Consider the following 13337-nt stretch of genomic DNA (forward strand, 5'->3'; position numbering starts at 1 on the left):
GGGAGGGAAAGAGAGAATCAGAGTTAAAAACAGACACACAATATCTGAAGATGGGAAATGGAGAAAGAGAGGAACGTACAAGAGGAGAGAGAGCAGAAGACATACTGACAAGGCAGAAGCCGGAAGAGGATGGAGTAAAAGAAGTGAAAGATTTGAGTAGAAATTGACCCATAGACCTGCTTCAGGCCATCCACAATGTAGAGGACATAACCATGTTGCATAGCGAGAGAGAGAAAAGCATGTAATGCAAACACACTAAGCATTACTAAGCAATCACAAGCATGTATTAGCCTTGCAGTAGTACAAATCTGAAAGCAGTGGATTTGTTATTAAAAACACAGGGTTAAAAAGCAAGCACTGCGTATAGGCATCCTGCTGCAGGCGGTATGTTATATTAACAGTGACACTAGCAGAGTGGAGTCTAAGGAATCCAATACAAACGCGGACACTAAGACACACAAACACACAGTGGCGCACACACGCAGAGCTGCAGTGGCCATGCTGGGACATCGGCGATGACATTGAGACCCTGACTAAACCGAGCCAGCGGAGAGCAGAGTCCGTGGCCGGGAAGACATGCAGCAAGAGGGATGGACTGAAGGAATGAAAGATAGCCATACAGAGATCGAGGTGAACAGGAAGGCAGCAGAGGAGAGTGAGCTTGTCTCCAGGCAAATAAACGGAGGAGGGGAGGCAGAGGGGAGGGGGATGGATGTGGAGTACGCGTAAGAACACGGAGACGAGTGGGAAACTAAGCAGGAGGATCAGGGGGTCAAAGAGGGGGTTTAAGGAAGTAAAAACACAAGTTAAGAGGAGCACGGGAAGTGACAATGGAAGTTTAAAAGAAGTGAGGAAAGGAAGAACTAGCAAGGCAGAGAGTTAGGGGCAGGCAGTATGAAGGAATGAAACACACTAGAGGTACAAGCCAAAACCACAAGTCATTCTGGTCATTAATAAATCAACGTGGATTTAAAATGCAGGGTTTTGTTTCACCATCAAGAGAAAGATTGAGGTTTTATCAGGTTTGTAATGAGAGAAAATGAAGATAGGGATTCGACTTTGATTAAAAAGAAGGTATTCAAATAACATGGAATACGATAAGGTGAGGTTCAGGTAAAAAGTCTCCAGAGGGGAGGGCTTGGAGGCCATGTTTAGCACTGTGTGTCTAACATTGTTCAAAACCACAGACCTTGATTTGAAATGCTTGTGGGGTTTTCAGAGACCACAACTAAGTCAAGCTACATTATAGGGGAAAGTTGTACAAAATAGTGTGTAAGACACATTTGATGGAACGGAGCAGCTGAGAATACTTTGGGGCAAACATCATTTAAAGCATCAATGAAGATCTGGGAGAAGCTGAGATGTTCCTCTGTGACAGTTTGGAACAGCATGTTCGTCCAACTTTAAAGCTTAGGTAGAAACAGGGGAAACTGTATGTTGAGTGGTTACATTTTTTAGCACCTCGCACATAACTCTTGGTACAATGCCACCCGACAACCAGGCAGCAAATCAGAATGACTCGTGTTTTTTCTGTTGTACTGTTGAACTCTTTATGCCTTGGCAGATGGGAGGGGAAGAGAAGAAAAGAGGGATAGAGGAGAGAGGGGAGAGAGAGATGTGGAGGGACAGAGGGAGAGACGAAGAAGGAAGGAAAAAGCTGGGAAGCCACCTGTCGGAAAGGGGGCCCCCAAGGATACTCGCAGCACTTCCTCCCCTTTCTTCCCCCTTTCCCCCCTCCCTCCCCCCTGTCTCACCTGCGCCTCGTTCTCCTTCAGCAGCCTGCGCGTGCGTGCCCCCCCAGGGTCGTCTGTCACGTTCAGGATCACCACACTCTTCTTCTCCCAGCCGATGAACGAGCCGTCGGTCAGGCCCTCCACAATAGACAGGAACTCCTGGTAGCCATGGTGACGTGTGGCCACCACGGAAAAGGACGTCCAGTCGTACTCCTCCAGCACCTCAAAGATGACCTCTAACTGGAGGGCAGTAGAGGAGCTGAACTGGAGAAAGACGGAACCTGATTCCTAATTTGGGAAAGAGAGCAGCACATTTGGCTTAAAATCTCACTGTAAAATGCATCTTCTGTAGTTGCACTGTGTCTAAAATGCAGCAAATAAGCAACAGACAGAATGTTCACAACAAAGAACTACAACTCTCTGACTGCTTCGTCTTTATGCGCAACATCGAGGCATCACTGGGGTTGAGTTTTTTTTAGTTTTTTTTTTTAAATGGAGCAGCAACACTGGTGCAGCCGCAGGGCTAAAACAGCTAGGATTGTTGCACAAATTCTCCTATGACGTCCAAAAGGGAGTGTTTCTAAAAAGTCTGTTCAGGGGATGGGAGGGGATGAGGACTAGGCGAGGGTACATCTTCAAAGGAAGTTCATCAAAGTGCTACAATGTAATTCCTCCAGAGTAAATGGTTAAAACTGTTATTTGTAAGCACAAATGCAATGCTTTTTGTTTCTTTTTTCCCCACGGACACTTGTGAAAATCATGTGACATTAGTTTCTCTGGTCCACACACACACACTCACACACACACACACTTATTCACTCATACACACACACACACTTATTCACTCATACACACACCCATGTCTGCACATTGCCTCCCTCCCAGGAACATCAGAGGCAGAGCGACAGCCCCAGTTGGTGCCATTTACAGATCAAACACTGCAGAGTTTCAGCAGATCAGCGACCCTGACCTTCAACTTTCCCTTCCGTCCCGCCGGCACTTGCCCAAACCTTTTCTTCACAGAGAGGATACGCGACATTATGACATTGTAAGTTGTTATGGCAATATAAGCAGCTGTCCCCTTATACTCCATTCATAGAGCTGTCAATCCATACTTCTTCAGTATACAGCGCACACTTAAATAACACTGTTTCACACTGGTCCTCACATTTTCAGCAACACAATCACACGACTCGACATTTGCCCTCTTGTATTCCTCTGATCCTCTCCTCTCTCTGACACACACACACACACACACACACACACACACACACACACACACACACACACACACACACACACACACACACACACACACACACACACACACACACACACACACACACACACACACACACACACACACACACACACACACACACACACACACACACACACACACACACACACACACACACACACACACACACACACACACACACACACACACACACACACACACACACACACACACACACACACACACACACACACACACACACACACACACTTCACTCTCCCACCCCAATCCCCACCTCCCTCCTCCTACCTGTGGCATCCTCCCCAGCCCCGCTCCCCCTCCTACAGCTACTATGGGCAGTCCTGTTTGCGCAGACACAAACTCCAGCATTGGGGCCAGAGGACCCCAGGCCGTGCGAGGGGGCCTCTCCTCTTCATACACCAGACCCTGCAGGGGCCGCGCCGCCAGCAGCTCACACAGCTGGGACAGCACCGTCTTAGGACTGCTGTCATTCACCTGGGAGATGACAGAAGAAATGAGGACAGAGAGGAACAAACACAGAGGGGGATAAAGACAGGGAGAAAAATAGAGTTGCCTAACTAGGGCAGTGTGTCTTGACCAGAGGTGGGAAGTGGTGGAGTACAAATTATTCGTTACTGTACTTAAGTACATTTTTATGGTATCAGTACTTTACTCCACTACTTGTTTTTCTGACGACTTTTTACTTTTACTTCTTAGATTTTTAACACAAATACCTGTACGTTCCATTTCTTGCATTTTCAAAACAGGCTTGTTACTTTAGTTTGAATGTGTGTTTGGTGGCGTGATCATTATTATTTAGATTCATTGCGTGCCTATTGATTTGAACACGATCCGTGTATCCATCATTTCCTGGTCTTTTCTAAAGAGGAGGGACCAATGAAAACTTTGTCATGTTGCCGTTGTTCAGCATGGAAACATTCATTAGCTAACAATGACATTATTGTTCTATGAATATAAAGGGAGGTCAGGTACTCTTTAAAACAGTTGGTAGTTATGGGTACTTTTTACTGAAGTACATTTCGAAGCCCATACTTCTTTGCTTTTACTTGAGTAAAAAAGTTTAGTCAGTACTTCTACTTTACCAGAGCATTTTTAAACACGAGTATCTGTACTTCTACTTGAGTAAAGGATGTGTGTACGTTTTCCATCTCTGGTCTTGACTTTGTGTTATTCATATGGAAAGTGTATGTAGTAGGCATGACATGTCTGGCTAACAATACAAGCCGTGGTCAAATAGCAGCGCCCACATAACGGCAGCAGTGAGATGCTCATTCAGCTCAAATAATGGGAGTAAGAATGAATAACGGATGGTCATTGTTATTCCCTTCCTTCAAGTAAGGCTGGATGAGCAGTAGGTAGAGGAGACAGTATCCAACCTGTAGCCAGATGACGTTAGCAGAGCCCCACTGGGTGACCACGCTCTCCCCCAGGGAGCCGTACACCCGGCCGAAGCCAGGGTAGAGGACCCTTCCCCCAGGCCCCGCCACGGCCGCCTCCGCCTGCACCGTAGAGCCGGCGTGGATCACGGCGATGTTGAAGTTCATCATGGCGCCAGCATCCCGCTCCCGGGGGCTAGGCCGGAGCAGGAGGTGGGGGGAGGCGTCCACCAGACCTGCCCACTCTGCCAGGACCAATAGGAGAGAGAGAGTAGGTATGGCGACCATGGCAACCTGCCGAGGGGGGAGGCAGATATATATTGCACTAAGAGAGGATGCCTGAAAGAAAAAAAGAGACAGCAAAGAGTAGAAGAAGAAAGTGAAGAAGATTAAGTTAGACTCAGGTGTTTTCGATTTCTGATGTCCAGTACAGAGGACATCAAATCAAGAGAGAAACATGAAGCACAGAAGGAGGTGTAGGTAGAGAGAGAGGAAGGAGGAGAGAAAGACAGAAACTGATCAGAGATTGCATACGGGCAAGATGGAGTAATGAATTCTGAATCCAATCATGGGGTAATAAAAGTTAGCATTGGATGGAGAACATGCTGGACGAGAAATAGGGAATGCAGAGGGGAAAAACAATAGAGGGAAGGAAAAGAAAGCAAGACAGAGAGAAGATGAAATGGGTGCTATTTAGGCTGCAGGCAGAGAAGGAACAATATGAGGAAAAATAAGACTGGCCGTTAGAGGGAAGGCGGGTGAGAGGGAGAGAGTTAATAGCAGACAGAGACAAAGATGGGGCGGAGGTGGTTATTGTGCTGCATGAATGATAACAACAATTAAGATCACTGTAAACACACTCGCCCTCACAGAGTTACATCCACGCACAGACACATGCATGCCAGCGTTTGAACACACACACACACACACACACACACACACACACACACACACACACACACACACACACACACACACACACACACACACACACACACACACACACACACACACACACACACACACACACACACACACACACACACACACACACACACACACACACACACACACACACACACACACGGCTTCACTATGCCCATAGAGCAGCTTAATGATAGAGAGATATGAGGGTTAAAGCAGTGCACACACACTCACACAAACAACCACACAGAAAGATAATGACTACCTGGGAGATAGCAGGGTTAATACGTGAGCCGCACACATACACAAAAACACAGCACATCATTTTCAATTGACTTCTGTTGCCAACTTCCCTCCCTCCCTTTCACCATTTCCTTCTCCGCGCTCCCTCCCATGCTCTGTCTTTTCATATTCTCCATCACTTCTCCCTATATTCATGGCTTCAGGTACAAGACACAATTGCATTGATTAACAGGGTCCTGCTGACATAATATTCCCTCTAAAGTCACTCTCTCTTTCTCCATTTCCCCTTTCCTCCTCTCTATGTATTTTTCGCAACGTCTTCATCCGACTTTCCTCTCTTTGTCACAGTCTGCCGATTCTCAGGCTCTGATTACTCTTTGGCATAGAGAAGGGAAGAAGAGAGCGAGTTAAGAAGAAAAAGTCACTAGAGGATGAGAGCAAGAGGGCAAAGATAAAGGACGCTGTGAAATGAACAGAATAGAAATATATTGTAAATACAGGGCACATTTCTTATGATTAATTGGAGGGAGAAGGCCAGTTGGAAGAAGAGGAGACAAGGAGAAAGGGAGGACCAAGTATAATGGGATGTGGTGAAAAATGTGTTAGGAAAGTAGCAGGAAAAGAAATATTGATTACTGGGATATGTCTACGTGTTTCACCTAAACAAATACACTGCCAAACCTCCAGGTTTGAGTGACAGGGCGGTTGGTTTGTGTGTTGGTGGAGGTGGTGGGGGGGCTACAGAGAAAAAAAGGAGAGAAAGGTGGAATGAGAGGGCGAAACAGGGAGGCGGATAGTTTCGGGTAAGAAAAAGAGATGGAGGTGCGAAGAGATAAGGAGAGACAGACCTGTTAGGAAAAGGAGAAGGTAATAATGAAGGGGAGAGGGGAATAAACAAGGATGTGTGGCTCTTTTTGGTTTCTTTTAAGGCGAGGAAGATGTGGCAGCAAAGAATATGGAAGGACAGAGACGAGGATAGAGAGAAAATGAGAGAGTTAAAGACGAGGCTGCAGAAGCATGGTGCATCATATCATCTGGTGGAGCTGTGTTACTGTGCTGAGATCTGAGCCATTAACCGTTAGGCCTGTCACTGTATTTCACTCTCATGAGGTGTTTACGTTGCTCTGCCGTACCAGCGTGGGCCATTTCATCACAGAGAGCCTGGCTGGAAGTGTGAACACAGTGGATTCCTACATGCAGTATCCACTCTCCCTGCAGAGCACCACAATAAAGCAAATACAAGTACATTATAATCAAATCCTCATCTAAATATATCGTACTATATAGTTCATTATGTGTTCCAATCTGTGGAATTCTTCAAACTGAATCATAAAAAGCGTGCAGTGAAGGGGCGCGCACGCACACACACACACACACACACACACACAGAGAGAGAAGGGGAAGGGAGTGTGGGAGAGAGAACGGGAGAGAGATTACTGTTCCATTTGATTTGCGACCATAAATGAAGCTTTTGTTAAAATGCAAATGTTCACATTTAAGTCTATTTTTCTAGCTTTAAAAAACTATCCTCTTCAGTCTTCGGAGCTGCTTCTAATTCAGAAGAGTGTATATGTAGTTGGAAAGAGACTGCCAACGACCTAGAGAATATGTAAATGATGTATCAATTAGATATAATGTGTATATAATAGGATTTAAGCTGAGGAATACTTTAGGTAATGAAACATGAATAGTCATTTCTAAAAAGTGTTTGCTTTTTTCAGTATGACAGGATCTGTCCATCTTTGTTATTTTTTTATTTGGATGATAATGTGTTCATCTTGTTATTTTGGACGTATCAGAATTGTGTAGTACGATAAATATTGTAATGTATTATTTTCTTGAATGTGACTGCACTACAAAAGAATAAAGATGGAAATGAAAAGCAAAAAGATAAGTAGTTTCTTTGATGATTTGTAGAGACTTTAAAAGTTTGAATTCATCGTGGTGCAGGCACCCTCAATCATCATAAGCTGTTTAAATCAGCACTCAGTGCGTACACTAAAGTATTTGTGTTGATCCCTCAATTTGTCAATCAATCTAATAAGCATCTTTCTGTATAGCATAATTATGTCTTCATGCGGATCCTGTTTAGTTGTCTTTTTAAAACAAAGAAAGTGGCATTTACAGCAGCACAGAAGCTGGAGTACATGCCAGAGACTGTTACAAGCAAAACTAAAAACACCTTGAGGAATATTTACAGAGTACTTAAGAGCAGAAATATTCGCAGGCTGACAGAGACAGCTAATCAACAAGATGGTAGAAAACATTCACGCAGGCAAGCAGTAAACTTCCTCTTCCAAAATTCCCAGCCAGTACTTCACAATCAAAACACATATTATCAAATCTCCTCTTAAATGTGTCATTTACACTGCATGATGTGCTCTCTGTGGTAACACATAGGAACAAAAAGAGCACTGCAGAGGACAGAACTCCTTCCAAAGCCAAATTGCCAAATCTCTCATTGCTACAGAAAGTGAACACAATATGTGTATCTGCCCGCATCCACTCCAAAATGACATTTCACCCCCTTGGCTGATGCTACTCCCTTTCACAAAGTTTCATGAAAATCAGGCGAGCATTTCTTCCCATAATCCTGTTGCCAAACAAACAGAAAACATAACGTCATGGCTGGAGGTAATTAAAGGCTTCTGCATGTGCAGCTTTTGTACCGACTACGCTGTTTTAAAAAATGTCAAACAAGGTTAGCAGGTTTGTGTAGCTGCAGGTGAAACATCTACTTTGAAGGTAGATGCCTCTGTAGAGGATTACACTGAAGCCTATATTATTCCTGCAAACTCAAAAGAGACATACTAAAAAAGTTGCATTGCCTCTAAACACAAAATTAAAAATAGATTTTTCAGTGTGATGGTGGGAGAACAATCAAAATGTTTGAGCGTATCAGAAACCCTCCTTCCCCTTAACTGCATGCTGCAGCTGCAGCGGGCGCCTGCGGTGACTCTGGGAGAGTGAGCCGCGAGAGAGGAGGCAAGGAGCCGCGTGGGTAGAAGTCGGTTTCTGGCATCCACGCATCTCTGAGTTCCTTTCCCACTGAACCCCAATGAAGGCAGCGTGCCAGACCTTGTGCTGCATCGGATCTGCTGGGAAACGTGAATGGGGAAGGAGTCTGTGGAGTCTGGAGTGTGCAGTTGTGGAAGTGCAGTGTTCAGCGTGGTGTTTACCCCACATCGGGGCTCTGCTGCTTCATTCCATCCTGTCATGCAGAGTAATGGACCTGCTCCCTGCTGCCTATGGCGCACACACTGAATCAACCCGGGCAGCTTTCCACAGCTAACACAACACACCCCAGATGTATGCATGCTAATATACAGTGTACTGTACACCGTTAGAAGGATTTGCAGCGTCTCTGTGAATAAGATCCCTCCCTCCAAGACTTTTCTTTCCATTCGACCACATTTAAGACCGCAGTGTGCTCAAGAACCCTGCTGCATGTAGGCTCTATGCTTTCCTTGGGTCCAAAGCAGTTCTATAGTAACAGATAAGATAAAGTGCCATCACAGTGTGGTGTCCACAGTGTGCATATATATGAGTGTATCAATGTCCGTGTGTGTGTGTGTGTGTGTGTGTGTGTGTGTGTGTGTGTGTGTGTGTGTGTGTGTGTGTGTGTGTGTGTGTGTGTCGTGCGGGGTAATATGGCAGTGTGGGGGAGCGGAGGAATGAAGAGAAGAGTGCAGCTGGAGCTCAATGCTCCTCGTGTTAATTGGCCCATACTTCAATCACAGCCACTGGAGTGTGTCCTCTCTGACGGAACATATCCTCTCTCCCTCACTTTCTCTCATCCCCAATCTCTCTTTCCCTCTGTCTCCCCCTCTGTCCTGCTGCACTTGTTCACCCACTCTCACTTGACACACACACACACACACACATGGACGCACTCTTTCACTCGGTGTGTATCACTTGGTTTGGTCTGTTTCATTCAATCATTCATCTTTTCATTCATTCACCTCACTCTTCTGCACCATCTCATTTCCACTATCCCGACTTTCCTCTCTCTTTCTCCAACAACTCCCCTCCTGTTTTGCACTAGCCCTCCCCATTCTTTCCTTCCACACATGTCTATGTTCTGTACCTCTTTCACTCTCTACTTCCTCCCCTCCCTTACTTCCTCTCCCTCATATCTTCCTCCTTCTCTCTCTTTGATCCCTGTCGAGTAGAAGAGCCACCAGGCAGGCGAGTGCCTCTTGTTCCCATTGTGCATAGTGAGCATAGTGAGCAGAGTGATCCGTGTGTAGCGCAGCAGCAGGGCGTACAGTGCTGTGCTGTTTTTACTGCATGGCTGTAAACAGCAGTAGTAAAGCCAGCTGTCATCTCTACCTCATTCAGACTTGATAGCCACGGCTATCATAAGCCATTCAAGTGACACAACGACAAAGCCATCTATCAAACTCTAGTGACACCAGGTCCTCACAGGGGAACGCAACACATTATATTTGTTAATAACACATGCCACAGGCCGATAACCAGATTAGAGCTGGTCCCTTTCATAAACCTGACACCATTATTTATGTGGTACAGTTCAATTTGAGGGGCTAGCTGATATGGAATGTGAAAAATAAATTGTGGTTTACAAATTTCAAATAAATAGAATACACGCACACAAATACCAGATGGTGGGATTTTCCTCTAAGAAAAAGATTGCAATGACTGTTATACTATTTCTATTATTCTGTTTTACAAAAATAAATACCGTGAAAAGGTGCATCATCAAACTACACTGTATTGTAACAACACATATTTGACAATATCAATGCAAAGAACATAAATATTTTAGAAAGGGTAATGTAACAGGAGAAGCAGAAGGGAAATACTAATACCACTGTATTCCATATGTGTCTTCTTTCAGTTTTGCAACCTTTAAGTACAAAACGAAACAGTCAACTTGACATCTAACTTTGTTTCTCAAGTGCAAAAATCTGAATTTTATTTTTGACATTTCAAGTCTTCAAGATGTTCATGTGGTTGTAAAAAAACTAATCTCACTCCGGAGTTCAAAGTGCCTTGCCTTTTAATTCCAATATTTTGTTCATGGGTTCGGATTAAACAGAACTGCCAAGAGACAGTGTCAATTAATTGGACTTCACTTCCATTTGTACATTCAGGGGATACATTTCATTACTTGAATGGGAGGACAGTCCTTGTTTCTCTTCACTCAATGGATGATGAAAATGAGATGAAGCTTGATGCTTGATGCTGCCACAGTGTAGCAATTATCTGACCTAATTTCTTTGCATATAAAAAATAACCAATGTGGTTTTTAAAACACCAAACACACTATCACATCCATACCCAGGATGATTTTTAACATGACCACATCTCATATCTCTAACGTATAGCATTGAAGATCATTTTCTAGAACATTTGTTTAATTTTGCTTTAATATGGAATTGTACATGTCTAATTGCAGTAATGCTCGAAGACGAACTTGTGTAACCCGAGAAAGAAAATAAATCAGCTGATAAAAATAAAGGCCTGTCAGTTTTTTCAATTTGCAGTCTTTTCAATACAGTCTTGGCACCTTGAATTATGTACTGTGTGTGCGCGCGCGCGCGCGCGCGTGCGTGCGTGTGTGTGTGTGTGTGTGTGTGTGTGTGTGTGTGTGTGTTTTATCTCTCTACCCCTGTCATTCATTTAATCCTCAGTACGTTGCAAACTCACACACCTACACAAACTATATTTTCCGTGATACCGTCTGGATAAACAATGTCAATTGGTGTGGGAATGATGCACGGAAACATTTCAAGACAGTCTCTAGTATATCTTCTGTCTCCTTACACACACTCACACACACATTCAGAAAAGATCAGCTACAAATGGTTTACTACCCTCATGAGTGTTCAGACATAAATATCAGTAAGGTCATATGCTTCCATGTGGAAAGGCCAGAGTCCGGGGATCTTGCGTGAGGAATAGCCTACATATGACAAAGTGCAGGGTATTATTTCAATATGCCTAACTAGCCCTTACTTACTTGGCTTTAATGAATAAAGATGCTTATACTGCTTTTATAAAATAACTGCTTACTATAAGGCCGGCCAAAGGGCAAGAATATTTCCACTCCAACCTCAACACCTGACGTCTCATACAGCCGGGAGCAGAAGGCTGCGGCGCTGCTCCCAGGTTGATGATTACCACATCATTTACTGGATTTAATGTACATATAAATTGTTTTCTGTAGTTGCATTTCTTCCCCAATCCTCTGAAGATGTCCTTACAACGCACGACCTGGGGGATTATCTTATTATGTTTGTTTTAAAAGGAATCATTTTTCACCGCTCAACCTTTTACAGGCATCCAGAAACTCTGAGGGTTTTGTGTTTGGGGGAAAAAAGAGTTTTAATATCACAGCGCTATCAACACAGTGCAATCATCTAAGAATAAACATGCATCCACGGCGTGCATTTACATAATGTAGGCTACTGTACATTCATGAATGAAATGCTTGGCTGATTGTTGTTTTTTTTAAAAGCGCATTGGGATTGAAATGAGGAACAAATTAGATGAAAGATTTTCAGCAGATGGGATGAGACAGTAGAAATAACTAGGGGAATATTCAGTGGAATCATGTTAAGGCACGGAACATACACTGAGTTTGTTAACAATGACGTTAAATTAATTATTTTTTCATACCATTCCAAGCTAGTAGTCGCAAGGCCACGGTATTGCTTTACTCTGCTTGCACCAGCGCTTCCATTAATTCCCTCATTGATTGGCCAGACACTGGGATCACCTAGCCAGATCTAAATCAGTCACTAATTAAAAGAGCAAGACGAAAAGCAACCAACACTGCAGCCCTTCACGACCGGTAAGGTGAAACGTTCTGTAACAACTACAAACAAGGAAGCTACTAGAGACTCTCAGCAGAAAATAAAACCACCTAGCTCTGCATTGTAATGATTCACAACCTTATTCTGAGGATAAACAGATTAAACTAGTGTGGCAAACATTCACTGATAACTATCGCGCCTTTGTACAAGGTCACGCGCAGGCAGATGCACTCTCACATCCCACAGCCAGACGTGCGTGTGCAGACTTAACACATATGGTGGAATGTGTACAGATGCTTATTTACATATATTTACACATACACACACAACTTTAACAACATCTAGAATTAGACAGAGAAACGTAAGCTGGTCTGCTTCGATAGCAGGTGCCACATGTTGCCGAAATCAAGCGGGATTCTGTCTGCTTAAAATCAAGCGCTGCAATGTCACAATGTTGTGTACAGGTTTCAGCTGCGTTCACAGCACATCTGGCTCTGCCCCCGCTCATAAGCAAAGGTGTTAGAAACACTTCTGTCAGCCTATCCTTTAAACGTTAGTGGATCAGTTTGGCTCAGGAAATGCACTCCCATGCACGCAGAAGCCCTACTGCGAGAGGAATTTGAGGATTGAGACCAGTGAAGGTGTTTCTTTTTTGTGCGCAGCCTCAGATGAATCTCAAGAGTAAAAGGTGGTGAGAGGTAAGGGAAGAAAAATGTCAGATTCACACTGTGTTGTCTTCACACCGGCAATTCTAGAAGCCCATTAATCCAATCATCTGAGCTCTTTTTCTGACACTTGAAGCAACAGTATGTCATGAGAGAGATGAGAGTCTGAGATGGCCAGAGCCCTTTATGACATGTTTATGACGTGATTCACATTATATTGTACAGAGCGTAATTACGTGCAGACGAGAGGGGAGAACTGTTAATGTCATGAGATTTCAGAAAGCTATTATTTTCTGCTTGGTGGAAAGAACTAAACAAGCGTAACACAAAAT

The 13337-nt window shown here is 44.0% G+C and overlaps 1 protein-coding gene across 14 annotated transcripts in view; it reads right to left on the reverse strand.

Moving 5' to 3' along the window:
* Positions 1-13337, reverse strand: part of grin2db (glutamate receptor, ionotropic, N-methyl D-aspartate 2D, b) — a 118740-nt gene that overhangs the window by 37131 nt on the left and 68272 nt on the right. For 8 of the 14 annotated variants that reach the window (XR_013809953.1, XM_079691325.1, XM_079691327.1 and 5 more), the window contains 3 exons: positions 4392-4730; positions 3283-3489; positions 1755-2021 (listed from right to left, as the gene is read on the reverse strand). Coding sequence is in view for 13 of the 14 variants with exons in the window: in XM_079691325.1 (XP_079547451.1) it covers positions 1755-2021; positions 3283-3489; positions 4392-4730 (813 nt within the window). In the remaining variant the exon portion in view is untranslated. The remainder of the gene's footprint in view (positions 1-1754; positions 2022-3282; positions 3490-4391; positions 4731-13337) is intronic. The other 6 variants (XM_079691321.1, XM_079691319.1, XM_079691320.1 and 3 more) reach the window with 2 other exon arrangements.

This window comes from Notothenia rossii (assembly GCF_949606895.1).
Source record: "Notothenia rossii genome assembly, chromosome: 7".
In the NCBI taxonomy this organism is placed as follows: Eukaryota; Metazoa; Chordata; class Actinopteri; order Perciformes; family Nototheniidae; genus Notothenia; species Notothenia rossii.